This window comes from Nilaparvata lugens, chromosome 5 (genome assembly GCF_014356525.2).
Source record: "Nilaparvata lugens isolate BPH chromosome 5, ASM1435652v1, whole genome shotgun sequence".
In the NCBI taxonomy this organism is placed as follows: domain Eukaryota; kingdom Metazoa; phylum Arthropoda; class Insecta; order Hemiptera; family Delphacidae; genus Nilaparvata; species Nilaparvata lugens.
This window is the reverse complement of record NC_052508.1, coordinates 59,311,422-59,327,352: the sequence shown is the minus strand read 5'-3', so window position 1 is coordinate 59,327,352 and position 15,931 is coordinate 59,311,422. Positions and strand designations below refer to the sequence as shown.

The 15,931-nt window shown below is 31.8% G+C and overlaps 1 protein-coding gene across 1 annotated transcript in view; it reads left to right on the top strand.

Moving 5' to 3' along the window:
- The window catches only part of LOC111052297 (chitin deacetylase 1), a 47,041-nt gene continuing 31,110 nt past the window's right edge, over positions 1 to 15,931 (top strand). The window contains exon 1 of the mRNA XM_039428921.1: positions 1 to 246. Within this exon, the coding sequence (XP_039284855.1) occupies positions 183 to 246 (64 nt within the window). The 5' untranslated portion in view covers positions 1 to 182. The remainder of the gene's footprint in view (positions 247 to 15,931) is intronic.

Below are 15,931 nucleotides of genomic sequence, written 5' to 3'. Positions count from 1 at the left end.
AGCGCAGAGCGCTTCAGTCTGTGACAGACACCCGTGAGAGAAGGACGCGTTTCCAGCCACCATGTCCAATCGGTCGTCATCAGTCAGCTAATCACTCTCCGTACTGTGCTCTCTCTCTGTTTCGTTGAACCTGTATCTATCCATCTCTTTCATTAGCGCTGATTGCAGCGTCACAGCATAGAATGTCACAGCCTAGGATAAGGGCGGCCTGCACTGTACTCTGTTTAGCACTCTGCTTCCTGCTGGGTGAGTAGGCTACACTGTACTGTTTTTTGAAAACTACTACCGCAAAAGAAGGATTCCACAGATGAAGGAGAGTTGTTCTTTACATTGTGCTACTGCTATGATACTTGAAACATCATACGGATATAGGGCGACATATACGTAATTCGTTACCGTACACCTTGAGTTTGAACCAATGAGTTCCACCGATCACATGCAGCATCCAAGTTTGGATGGAGTTCGATCTGCTGTTAGTTCAAACTAGAGTTATTATAATTATATTAGGTATATTAGAGCATTATAATAAATTCCACCATCTGGACCTAGTCTAACAAACTAAATTCATCCCTAATCGTAGATTACCACTAAACTTGGATTGCGCATATGGCCCTTAGGCCTGTATACACCATATCACTCCAAACGAATATTGTTAAGATGTTCGAGCTTTAAATATAATGCAATTTATTTCATACGCACAATCCTAGGTTGACGCCACAGAGATGTAAAGTGTTTCCTTATTATGTGTTAGGACTGTAGTAGGTCTAAATAAATGTCGATTATCAGGCGTGCTGAACATAAATTACAAGTTTAAACCAACGGCTGATCTATATCAGGGGAACAAACTAAACTGAGGTAGTGCATATAGGTACCGTATTGCATAAATCAGATATTGTTGCCTCATATCAAGATGAAGTGTTGCTTTACAAGTTTTGTGATTCAGTTATTCCTCATCTACATGTTTGTAATAAATGTATGCAATAGTGTCCCATATATCCTTTATAATGAAACTTCGTTAGCTTTTCAACAACTGTTCAACTCGTAGAATGCGGCGGTAGTGTTTTACACCGATGCGTATTCTAATTTGTAGTCAGATTTCGACCTGAATGCGGTAACAAATAACTTTTGACTCATAATATTCTATTCACCTGGCTCCAATTTGCAACGAACCAGTATCATTGACATTAATGAAGTAGAAATGAATTGTTGAGATAGTAGGTTATAAATAAATAATAGTAGGTTATAGAATGATAAATTAATTCGGTCAAGAGCAAAAACATACCGTAGGCTAACTTATTAATTTATAATCTCGTATCCAGGTATACATTAGTATAATATTGCGAAATTTGCAAATCTACAGGATCAGCATTGAATTATTATTAGAGGAAACGTAAGGAATCTACAGGGATTAAAGATCCAATTTAGAACTTTAATAAAACCAATATAGAAATAGCTATAGAGAGATTCACTTCAAACTGTCAGAGTTCCTAATGAATAACATGAAAGCTTCTCGTGCAACCGGTGCTGACAAATTAAAGTGAATATCATCACCGTACAAAGTATACACAGAAAAGTTGTTATTCAATGCAGTAACAAATTAGTGCGCCGGGTGTGACGAAATTGTTCATTAATCTCGTTCAAAACCTGATTTAGATTGATCTGCCGTGGGCTTTAAGCGCATAGATTGGCAGGTTGACAAACAAGGGCACTAAATAAAGCTGAATAGTTGAATAATATTATTTGACAAGAATACTACACAAAAATTATTCAATTAGCCTATAGGAGACGACATAATTTACTTCACCTTAGATATTATTCTTGACAAACAAGTAGAAAATCGGTTTACCTCTGAATAAAACCGAATAGTTGAATAATAATTTGCACGAATACTCACCACTTTTTGTGTAGTTGAGAATTTGATATTGTGGTAATTATTCATATTGAATGAAAAAGACTAAGAAATTGTCAAAAACCACAGATTTATTGATACTTGGAAAGACCGGTTCCGGTTATTACACCATTGTCAATCTCTGATAAACAAGATTGAATACTCACCACTTTTGAGGGAGATGTTCTATCAATAAAAACAATACACTTCTACGAATACAATATTCTTGAAGGAAACTATGAAATTTAATTTAGATTTCATGTTCATCTGGTTTTATTGGAGTTTGTATCATGCAAAAATCTGCCATTATCCAATTCAAGTCAATACATTTCAGTCGTTTTTGAATAGTGAAAAAATACTCACCACTTTTGAGGGAGATGTTCTCTCAATAAAAACAATACACTTCTACAAATACAATATTTATTCTTGAAGCAAACTATGAAATTGAATTCAAATTGTATGTTTATCTAGTTTTATTCGAATTTATATCATGCAAAAATCTGCCATTATTTCAATTCAAGTCAATATATTTCAGTCGTTTTTGGAAGTGGAAAAATGTAGTATAATATTGTCTCTTGAAATTTATGTTCATTCCCTGTGAGTATAGGTCTATTCTATGTGGACTCATCATAAGCTATTGGTTTAAATCATTATCATCAATGATAATTGTATATTATTCAATGTTTAATTGTTATAGAAATAATTAGTACCCTCTTTTCACTTTTTTATATTAACACAACTAGTTTCGAGCACTCAAGTGTTCTAGTAATCTCTGTAATAATTAAACAACTCAGGTAGCCATACTAAAATATTTTATTATAGCCCAATGTATATTGTTCATAATCAGATAACCCTTGATGAGTTTGATATCAAAATTCGTCACCTTGATGCTACGATACTGACTCATTGATATGCTGCAGAAATCTAAAACAAAAATTGAAAATTGATTGAAACAGTTCATTGAAATAATGGACTTTATTATTAAAAATACTTTATTTTTTATTTAAAATCAGGTAAATAAGAAATTCATAAACTGAAGGAGATTAGATAAACATGTAAACTACAAAATGCTGTTCTATAAGTTTTTCTCAAAAAATGATCTTATATTAATAATAATAATAATAATAATAATAATAATAATAATAATACGTAGTAATTTTTTTCTTTTTTTTCCTTTTTCCTTCGTCCTGGTACCCCCAGGAGAAGGGAGTTTATTATAGAAAATATAACAAACAAAAATGAAAAATACACTTATAAAAAGAAATCTTACAAACAAAACAAATGAAGAATAAAAAAAAAGCAAGAATGACAAAAGATAAGAAGATTTCCTTTCAGTAGAACATTTCAAATATTATAAACCAGACGAATTATAAATTCTCCAAAACCTTCTAAAGAAGGTTTGACTGATTATTATATTATAAAAATATAATATTATTTATATTAATTGAAAATAATAATAATAATATAATAATAATAATACGTAATAATGATAATAATTTTATTAATGGAGACAACAGGATAAACCCATTTTGCCTCCTTCACACAATACATTATTTTCAACACATTATACAATTTGAAATACAAGAAGATAAAAAATGAAGAAATATACAATTAATATGAAAGAATTCAAATAATCATTGAAGTAATCGTAAACAATAATAATTGATTATAAGAATAATTATTAAACAAAATAGAATCAAATAATAATAAAAGAGAGAAAAATAAGAAGAAAGAATGAAGAGAGAAAGGATGTCTGTGTAAAACCAAGAATGGGAGGAAATGATTAATCAAATGAATAATAATAGAAATTTTATAAAATTAGTACACCAATCACAAAAAGACAGATCACATGCTACCCAACCAAGTTATATGAGATCTTACGGAATTATTGAAATATTCCTACGATAATAATAATACAACAAATAAGAAGATTAAAATCATACTAAATAATTATAGTAATTATAGCATTGACATACGAGTTTTGGTTTTATTGAACAACCAAATAAGCCAAACTAATAATCTGTTCCACTCTGTATATTAGTCCTATTTTAATCCTAGTGACAAAAAACTGCTACACTACCATACCGGTTTGCTACTCTACTGCTTCACATTCACTTTGAGCTATGCTAAAAAATGTAGCTCTACCACCTCCACTCGACCTCTCGCCTAAGCCTTTAGCGCACTGCTGCATTGTTGCAGTTGATGACGATTATAATGGCTCGACGTCAATGGAGCTGATAGAACAGTAGTACCTATTCTAAGGCAGATCTGGCCGTTACATAAAAAGAGAAAACTTTCACATTTCCGTTTAAACGAGCTGGATGATACGCTTTGCTAGCATTGTCTTCAACGCTGTCAACATTAATATTTGGTGAAAATAATCAATATATTGAATCTAAATTTATATGAACCCAAATTTATTTATTTCAAAAAATATAAAGACTAATTTGTCACCAGGAATTGATTTCTCACTACTAGCGCGTTCAATGAATAAGAATACAATATTTATTGACCGAGCGAAGTGAGGTCTAAGATTCAAGTCGACGGTTTTGCATTTCTCTTTATGTTTATTTATATTTATATGTTCCGCATTTACGGCGAAACGCGGCAATAGATTTACATGAAATTTGAAATGTATGTGTTCCTTTTTGAATTTCGCGTGACGTTTTTGAAAATTGACACGACATACAGACAGGATTCACTCTGATGGACAGTATAAGAGGAGGCTGTGATTTATAACTGCGTGAGGTCTACTGTTCACAGAACTACTATTCTATATAAAAAAACAATTAATTGTTTTCAGTGGACGAGATGATCACAATCACAAAACTCATGAAAACAAAATTATATTCACGGTACGATAACACAGACGTAAACTTTTGACAAACTTTATGTTTGAAATCTATGTTCTCAACAAACATTATTATAGAAACAGAGTTTTCTTAGAGAATATGAGATGAGTTATTGTATAAACAAATGAATGAGAATATATTTATTTGATGAAGAGTAATTTTGAACTAAAAATGGTGTGGACTAGTACTTTTCTTGTAGATTGTTGTCTAGGTAGGTAACCTGAAGGATAAGGAATGCATAATGTTCCAGTCATCTATAAAATAGTGAAAGCAATTGATTGTACGAAGAAAGTTGTTTTTTTTAAGATACGTCTGGAGGCAATAAACTAAGATAGCCTACCAACAGTAATGAACTTCGTCCATGAAAATACTTGAAAACGTGACTTGTATTGAAAAGTGCCTGATTATTACTGTGAATGGATTCACATATTAGCAAGATTCATTTCAAACTGACAGCATTGTTGCAATGGGAAGCATTGATGCTACTCATAGACCGAAATGCTGATAGTGAGCTATGAACTGAATCTCAAGATTTTACTATCAATCAATGGTTGAATAGACATCTAGGCATCTTAGGTTGAAAGACATCTAGGCATCTTAGGTTGAATAGGCATCTTAGTGATTTGAAGCTATACAAATGAGGAAAAGAGTGGAATTCAAGCTAAAAGTGATGCAAGCAAGTTGAGTGGCGGGTGTCTGTATCCACCATCAGAGAGTATAGAATTCAACAGTTACATTCTATATAGAATTTAATATATAATAGAATATTCTATATAATAGTAATAGAATATAATTACATTCTATCCTCATGCACTGTCCACCATTGTATGGGTGACTGCTTGTTGATCAGAATCTCTACAAAATCTACTAAATCTACTTGTTGGTCAGTATCTACGAAACTTTCCGATTGATAATCACTTCTCACAGTCTATGAATAAACAGAAACCGGATCAAGAACAGGGAAAATAAAGATGCATAGTGCTAGGCTACTGTATTTCATTAGCCCTTCGAGTTGATGTAGTGCTAGTGAAGTGAAAAAGTATAGGCCTACAGTATTGAATAAGAGTGTGGTGAAAGAATTTAAAATAGTGAAATTATATAGATTGGATCTGTAGTCTTCACTGGAAGACTATAGCAATAAAATTTATATTTTAGGATAAGAAATAAGAGGACGAAATTAATGGTTAGTCCTAGTGATTAGTTTTAATAGAAATAATAATGAAAAAAAACTGTATTTGATATTTTTTGCAAATTTCCCATTCTACATCTTTCCATTGATGCTAATTTCTTACTTGAAAATTCAACTACAATGATTATTCACTATTTATCTGTTGGCAAATTATTCGAATTAGAATGGAATCTAAATATATAATGGGATTGTGATCTGAAGTAGGCTGGGAGCGAAATAATTATTATTAGGCTAAACAATCCTTGATCAGCCACTGACACCTCCTACCTTAGCGAGATTAACTTCAAAACTGTTAGAATTCCTCGGAAATATTACCAAAGCTTTCCATTGAGCTGTTTGCTGACAGTTTGCAGTGAATCTCCCTTTAGTTCACTGGGATAATGTTAGATAAGACTCGTCTTTGTTGAGGCATTACAAGGCTGTTGCAAGACTACTCTGTTGTGTCAAGGATTCTAACACGCTAAGAAGCAGTCTTTAGCTAACGGAACACTGTAATTGCCAATTAATTTACAAGCTGGTTGAAAATATTATTATTGAGAGTGGATTAGCTCTATTTGGACACTAGAAAACTGGATACAGTATTGTAATGAGATAAATAATGCAGTCAATTTCCTCTGTCATAACTCTGAATAATGTTCCTGATAAAGAGAAAAGAGGAGACAGAATAGTAAACAGAAGGAGGAGAAATACGTAATTTTACTATTTTATAGAGAGAAAAATACAGGAGAAATGAAGAAGCGAGGATAAATAAATTGGACACCAAGCTGGCTCAGATCTTTGTTTGTAAGTGGACTTGAGATGAGCGGGAACACTAGCGTCAGGTGATCAATTTTCATAACGGCAAGGAAAGTTGTGTGAGTGTGCCACACCAGATTTTTGTATGTAGATATTGGAAATAATCAAGAGTGGATTTTATTGGAAATATTATTATTGAGTGTGGAGTTATTTGGACACTTGAAAACTAGATACAGTATTGTATGATTATTATGTGAATTGGTTCGATTACTGAAAAACTAGATATTCAGGTAATCTCTTAAGATAAGTTATATCCCTCCTACCCATCAATTTACACTATTATGTTTAATAATAATTTTGAATGTGTGACAAGGTCTTTCAGAATTGATTTTTGCATTGTATTTTTCATATAGGCTACTGTTCAGAAGTTATTGAGAGTGGCTCAGTTTAATCACTAGAAAAACTGGATATTGGGATGGACTCTTGAGATTTGTCCTTCTACACATCAATGTTGAATCCTATAATATATGATCGAGGAGTGAGTTAACCGGTCTTTCCTGAGACAAAACTGTCTTAACTTCTTGATTACTGGTACGCCCATTTATGAATAAAAAACATGGAATTTTGAACACACACCGTAGGCTAGTTGGTAACATTTATTTTACCAAATTTCAAATATTGTGAGATTCTATTCTCTCAGTTTCGCCCACAAAATTTGTAATTTATAGAGTAAAAATTTATAAATTTATTCATATCTGTAACATGGGATTCCATCAATGGGCACCATCCTCAGTAAAAAAATTAAATGAGTATAAGTATGGCATCTTTGCTATATGGATGTTTGAGGCTTTCAAACTTAGATTATTTCACTCTGGCTCTCTAACATTTTTCCTCTCTTTTCAGACGACAGATAATAACTACTGTCAGCCGACTGCATCAATGAATAATTAAAATATGGTTATAATATGATAAATTAATAAAACTCATTTTATCTGAAATGGTATACCAACTGAGATTATAGATTATAGTAACCAGTTCAGTCGTGATCTTCTACAGAAAGTTTGATTTCGTTCAACAACTAGACACTGAATAACTAAGGAAAAATTGTTTTCCTCTTGTAAGGTGATTACGCTGGATTTGTTCTCAACAGTTTACCAACCTTGATTGCTTGTTTATATGAACAAATACAAGAAATTGCCTAATAAGGAACCTGCAAAAGTTGTTGTTTTATGACAAATATCCTCTTAAGTTCTAAGGTTTTATTTCGATTCCATTTAATTCACCAATTTATACTCTGAAATATATATTGAACATATTCAACAATATTAAAAAATTGATATAGAATCGATGCTCATATGAAATACTCACTGTAGGCCTACATTCTTTAGTGCTGCAAACTAATTTTTCTGCAGCCTCTATAATCATCTATAGGCTATGCTTTACATTCAACGGTAGATTTCAGGAATACCTTTAGAAAATGTATTTGACAATAATTTTAATTGTGAAATACCGATATGTTATTGTTATTATAACATTGAAATATTCAATTTTATTCAATATATTCAATTTTTAGGGGTTTTCCCATCTCATTTTCATAACTACTACATTTTTTCCAACTATGGCCATTGTCTTATATTAGCCGATAATTTATCAAGTTCTTAGACAATATCGATACTTAATTTAAAATTTTTTCTTATCGTTTATTTATTCTATGATCCATATAATTCTATTGGCAACTAACATTGATAAGTTAGCAATTTATGAAAATACCCGAATAAAAAATAATATTTTGAAGAGAATTTGGAATGTTTGAGTTTAAAGAAGGATGCTTAATTTAAGTTCAGCATGTGAATATAAGAAGTGAAAGTAGTAAGCAATGCAGTAGGCTGCTTGGCCCAGTTATGCAGTTTACATGCTATATTGAGATTAACTCCAAACTGTCAGCATTTTCTTATCAACAGCATCAACGATTTCCATTCAACCAATGCTGTCATTATGAATTGAGTCTCATTATGGTGTTCCTGCTAAAGCTTGGCCTGACATGCTGTGATTTTTGTACTTTTCACTAATTCAATTATCAAACTAATAATAAACTGATTGCATTTTCACAACAGTGTACTGTACCTATAGTATTTTAGTACAAAAACTAGCTACTTTCAAGATTATCAGCTAACAGTTGACCTGAGGATGAAAACTTCAATACGAGTCAATCCCTATTGAAATTTGACATCATAATAGAGATTATCGATAGGGATAGGCAATAGAGATTATTAGAGAAACGACTGTATTCATGCAAATGCTATAATACTGTAGTAGTGAGATACACTTTAAATTATCAGCTTTCCTCATCTAAAGCAGGGCTCTCTAACTTACGGCCCGCGGATAGATTTTGTGCGGCCCGCCAAGAGTTATTGCAACAAATTTTTAAAAATATATATTTACACAAAGAAGGTAACCTACAGCCATTTTACAGTTCTCTCCCAGAAAAAGACTTTAAAAACAAAACAAAACCATGATGAAGCTATATGTTTTCTCTTTTTGGATCTCCCTACAAGTGTGAGCAGACATTTTCGAAAATGAAGTTTGTTAAATCCAAATACAAATCGTCCTTATCAGATGAACATTTGAAATACATTTTAATGATTGGAACCACAAAGTTTGATCCTAAATGAGCGGACATTTTGAGTGGAAAACAAATGCAATATTCTCACTAAAAATAAGTATTCTCTTTTAGCTTGGTAACTTTTTGTAAATTCGTGTATTGTCAAGTTGTCTTATTACTATTGAAAAAAAGTGATCATATTTTGTTTAACTTGCAAAACTCATGCATTCTCAAGTTTTCTTAAGACCTTTTTACTCTCAATAAATTTGACTTTGTATTTAAATGAAACGAATTGGTTTGTTCCTTCCTGTGTTTTAATTAAACCTACTTGAAACTCCTCATATTATTGTAATGGAAATATAATAATTTTACACCCCCCAAATCCACCATCGTTTGTGGCCCACAAGTCAAATTCCAAGTACATCCTTTTTATTGGCCCTCTAAGCCTCCCTAGAATCAACTTATTGCTGGTGACAGTAGAGTATGAAGTGGGTCTCATTATGATAGTTTTGCTGCTGAACTTGGCCTGATGTTCAGACTTTGTCTGGTAGGTAATAAGTTCAATTATCAAGCTTTTTAAGTGACTTATTTAATTTTAACAACTATAAACAATAGCCTACCAAATAAGTAGGCAGCCTACTTATTTAATATTCAAAGAATAAATTTGGTGATTATCGGGAAACAGTTCAAGCTGGGATGAAAGCTTCAAAAGAAATTAATTAATCTCTATATAAAAATTTTACATTATAATATTAAATCACATCAAGAAGAGTTTGACAATAAAAGACTATTTGAGAGATTTACATCTAATCTTCAACGACAGGGGTCGCCTACCCTCTCCCCTAGATTATCCCAATTTCTAGTACAACCCCCCCCTTCCCTGAAAAATTCATCCTTGTAAAGGTAGTTACCGTAGGCCTATATTAGATACAAATAATCAACCTCATTTAGCGGTATCTTAAACCTATATATTTCACAGAAGATCCTGATTAAACACTACTCAAACAATATTGACCTTTTTTTGGGACTCCCCCCCACAAAGATGGTTTTTGAGATTTGAAACTCCTTTTACAACACAAGAATTTCATGTACGTCTGGGCGTCTCTGCTAACAAAATCATGAGAAATCTACATTTTAAAATGAAAACTATGTTTTCGCCACACTTGGATGTAATGAGCTGGTTTACGTGCGTCATATGGAGGCCGAAAGTGATTGTTTTCCGACCAGGCCGGTAAAACTTTACGGCCCTAGGGCTGTAAAATGACCTTGAATAACAGCTGATCGTGTCCGATCTCACAAAAATCATAGAGATAATCTCATAACGACTGTAATAATCTATATAATTATGTATCGTGAATCGCGGTATCATGTCTATAATATATTTTATGAATTACTGTTTCATAATTTAATATTTATTATTGTGTTTTTGATATCAAACAATAGAATACGATGATATCTCCATAGCCTCAACAATATAATGTTGGCTGCATTGTCCATTGTCAGAAAGGTAAGTACGGTATCGCAAGTCTTTAAAAGTGAAGAATCGAATTTGAAATCAAAGTACAATAATTGTATCAATATTTAAAAGTGAGGTAGAGTAATAATTGTTTCTTTTTTATTATCGAATTCCACTTCTTAATGCAATACAATCAACAATAATAATAGGAAAATACAGCAGAGATCTAAAGTTTAAGGTAAGCCTACTGGTGAAACTCAGCCTTGACTGAAAGATTCCTAGTAATTTTTCCGTAATTCATTATTAAAACTTTTAGATAATTTTTCTTCAATATCAAACCATATAGAGGAAACATTAGGCCCACTCAAGATTGAATCTTCGAATGTTTTCTCTATGATTTAACTATTTTCAGAGCAATATTTTGTTGTGAAAATGCCGGCAAACCGGCTTCAAGTTTGCCGCTATAAGCCTACACTATATTATAGTAGCCTACATACGTTACCTGACTTACAGGCATTTCAATCAAAAATATGCTATGGCCGAGAGCATAAAGGCGTAATACATCAAAGCTCAGAGAATTACAAACATGATCTAGGTTCGAACCTCGGTCAGTGACATTTTTTTTTTGTCAATGAATTTCGACTTTTATTAGCTATTTTTTATATTAGTTACCGTAATTTGAATTTCAATCAATTTTTTAGATATATTTTGAGACAAAACTGTGAAATATGCAATTATATTAATTTTTTAATCACATTATTTCAAAATAGTAATGAAAATTCTATTCATCCATCTATCCATGAGATATTGCACCAGGCGCAAAGCGCGAGCTATAAAAATTCAAACAATTATTCGAAATATTAATAGTATAAAAATATTGTCACTATTGTAAATTATTAATTAGTAATATTGAAATTAATTGACAGTGAAAGTTGTCATAACCAAGATTCAAACTATCAAAATAGGCTGTTTGAATTTTATTTATTTTTCAATTTCTTATATTGGGAAGTTTTTTTTTGGTGTGGCGAAAAATAGCGTTCGCACCATGGGCAAAAATGTATTTCCGGCTCTCAATCTTTTCTAGTCCTCGGCCTACGGCCTCGGACTTAAAAACCGATTTCGAGCCGGAAATATCTCATTTTCGGCCCTAGGTGCGAAATATACTATTCCATAGTTGCATTTATTTCCAAGTGATTGCACTTAAAAATGAGGCAGTATAGTATCATCAGAGATTTTGTGAAGGCTTTAATATTGTCCTAGTTATTTATCCTATCCACTTTTAACTGTAAACATTAGTTGAGGATGCACTGATTTTGTTACGTATATAAGGAAAATGCTAAAAAATGCTAAAAAACAGTTCGAATATCTCACTGTATAAACACAGAGTTATCGGTGTGATCTTTCCGTTATGAGCAGATGGAGTTTGCAATTCGACGAATAATCTCCCACAAAACCGGTATCTACGTCACTTTCGATTTTTCACTGTGTGTAACCTGAGTTATGTAAACAAGTTTTAGAAACGCTGACCTTTGCCTGCTGCTCTTGGATTTCTTTTTTCAAATTAGATACTTGAGTCAAGGCTATTTTGTTGATAATGAAGGGTTGTTTTGTGAAAATATCTATGAAATCTGGGTGATTCACTTTGATATTATACACAATTTAAGGATACTTTGCAGTAGAAAGTAGTGTTTACTAGCTTACGTAGCCTCGTAGCCTACTGTTTATTGGGACTGTCTAATCTGATCCAAGAGTGCCCATGTGCCCATAGGAGGCAAGCACCTTTTTTGCATCTCATTTGTGGGGAGTGTGTAGTGAGGTCCACATTATAACGGCAGTGGAGAAAGATAGGAGAGCAACGTTGCCGATCCTCACTGTCTTGTCAATGCCTTCTTGACGGTAGCTGATACAGGTTTATTAATGTAATATTAATTGTTCATCCTCGTTTAAAATAATAAATTATATTTTATTGAGCAAGAAATTATATTTTTCAATAATTTTATAATGAATTTTCATAATTAAGATGATATATTTTGTAAATTATTTATTATTTCTACATTGTTAAAAGCCGATCTGGCAACAGAGCAAAGCGAGAGAGAAATAGCGCTATCCGCTTTGTTGGATGATAGACAAGGGACAAGGATAGCAATACCATTGCTAATCAAACACTGCCATTATAACGTGGACCTCACTATAGTATCAAATTTGTGATAATTAGGGGGGAGGGGAGGTGCGTCATTGGCCCTGGGAAGGGGCTATGCATCCCTGAATAATCTTTCACAATATTCTACAGTAAGATGAAGAAGGAATCAAAAACGCCATATTTTGCTTTGTAGCCTATTTGATAATATTTCTAAGCAAGTTAATCATGTCCAAAAAAATTACCTAGATTTAATGTGAGAATTTTCATTGAACTAGGCGTCAAATATAAAGGGTTCAATTTTGTCACAGATACAGATGGCTGGACCAAAGATACCGAAGTGCTGGATTCAATTCCTGTACCAGCAAATATTGTTTGAATAGTAGCTCTCATAGAATTTCCTTCTAGCTGTTCTTCCGGAAGAAATTTATTACTGTCATGGAATTCTTCAGGGTGATTGATATAACAATACTTGTTTCGATTCCTGTTCTAATAATCGGTTTGGAGTTGCATAATTGATTCAATAACTAGCTATAATTTCTTTGTAAGAATTTTGAGTCCTGTATGAATGCTGATGGAATATTGTCAACCATCTATTTATAATAGCATGTATTTTGTTTTAAAGTTTTGAGATTTGATAAAATTTCAATATGAGAATTACTGTTGATGTGATATTGTGATTAATTTGACAGACTCTGTTTTCTCACAGAACAATTGGATCAATATAATAGGAAGATAGTATTAAAAAATATTATTGCATTATAATTATGTATTTAACAATTCATTTTAGTTGATCATTTTCAATACACGGTATAATATTCACAAAAGAATACAATGATATAGCTTATTTAAATTTGATTCAGTGAGTATGGAATACAATCGGGTGGAATTGAGATACTAAACACACAACTAAGTAGTAACTTCCATTTCAAAATATTAGAGAGTTTGTACTGGAAAAATATATGTATGTTTATTGCCTGTACTATCCTAGCAAACAGCGTTAATCCTTTCGGTGGCTTGAATCATTGAAAAAGTGCTACATTCCTCAATACTTGTTTTTTTCTAATTGAGATAATTTCAGCTCTTATTAGTGTAGATAGTGGATCTTTTACATAAGATACAAACCGGAAGAGATTAGTTTTTTGCATTTTTGAAAGCAATCATGTAATTCTTCCAGATTTAGTATGAACACCTTAAATTTTTTTCAATTATTTTCTTTAAAGCCTTACACAGTATTTCTAAGATTTTTCTATAAGCAAACGATTCATTCCAGTTCTTATTTCAAAGCCTCTCATGTGCCTCTTTTTCCTGAATAAAGAATTATTTTGCTTTATCCAATGAATAAATAAATAAATAAGCAGAGGTTTAGAGTGTATGCGTGGCAATAGTTAGAATCACTTTTAATCATCAACATCAATTCAATTGGGAGCATTGATGATATTTATGAAAACTGCTGACAGTTTAAAGTCAATCTCGCTATATAGCTATTTTATTAAAATTATGTGCTTGAAATATTCGTTTCAGTAATTTTCTTCTACTCTCTTCTCTTCTCTCCTGTTACAGAGTTGAGTTTATTATTTCTTATTTATTTAATTTTTACTGTCTTTAAGATTTTGTTTATCTTTGAATGAAATTTGAGTTGATAACTTGAAAGAATGAAAAGTACCAATAATCTTGGAAAGTCCTTTATATTTATGGTCTAACTTGATCAAGAATCTTTTATTGTACCTGTATTGTAATTTTATTGTTGAGAAATGTAAAGTGTGTTCTCATCCAATAAATTTTAATCTAAATTGGGATCTTTCCAAAGATTATATTTACAAAGAATTACTTCTGAAGATTTACATAGCCTACAATGTTCCCATGTATGAAATTTTGCTCTTTTATTGTATATTACAAGTTTCCATTGAATTTACACGATTTTGACGTACAACTTCTCATGCAATTTGGTTGAAAATTGACTCAAGTTATAGTGAGATAACCTCTTTGGATCACGCGGTTGAATGTAGAGTGTTTACAGTTTGGAGGGAATCTCTCTATATAGGAATTAAGAATAGCCTTTTAATGTACTTCAGATTTAAGAGTTCGAATTTTTCACACCTCCAATTATCTATTCATGAGATTTGCGGCAGATATTTCAAAAGCGGAAGTTTTGACTGGAATATTTTTGACAACTGTCAATCAAGGTTTCAAGAATTAACTATCGGGGATTGATGTACGGTATTCTATTTATTTCAGTCCGTTTGTCCCTCACGGCTCTTTCAACAGAATACTATTACAAACCGGTGAATCCTTTTAGTAGGCGATATGCAGATAATTTATATTATCAATCTCAATTGCTTAGTATATTTTACAGTTTAATTGACAGTTTTCTTCAGATTTGGTTATATCTATATATAAGGAATGCTAGGCCTATATTCAAAATTGTTACTTTCATAAAGTAATTTGTTCAAGTACTATGAAAACCGTATTTAAACATTTTAATTGATCTAATATTTTTTTAAATTACTTTTTTCATGAATAGTCTACTTATAATAAATTGATTAAAATACAGAACAAATTTATATTGAAGACATTGAAGCATTTCGAATATAATATGTTAATGATCACAAATATGGTACCAGACTGAGAACATTACCGTCTCTGCTGTAACTGAATGAAAACCGGTAAAAGAAACTTTCTCTCTCGTCTGAGAGGAAGACAATCTATACGGTAATGTTTTTCACTTGAAAAGAAATGAAGGAGGAAGAAGAAAGAGAAGAGGAGGACGAAGAAGGAGATCGAAGAAAAGAGTACCATATGAGAACAATATTATTGTCATCAATTGATTCAATTCAATTTAAAAAGTTCTTTATTCCTCATAAAAATAAAACAATATTTTTTACAATCTGTCAGTTCTACATACTCTTACAAGAACTCTTACATAAGAATAATATTTTTGTATAATAAAAAACTCCAGCAAAAACAGTTGAAATTAAATCAAAAAGAAAACGATCCTCAAAAAATCATAATCCTAGTTCTAATCAGGATTGGGATTTATCAGGGAAGAGTCGTGAACCGACCGTTCTTTTA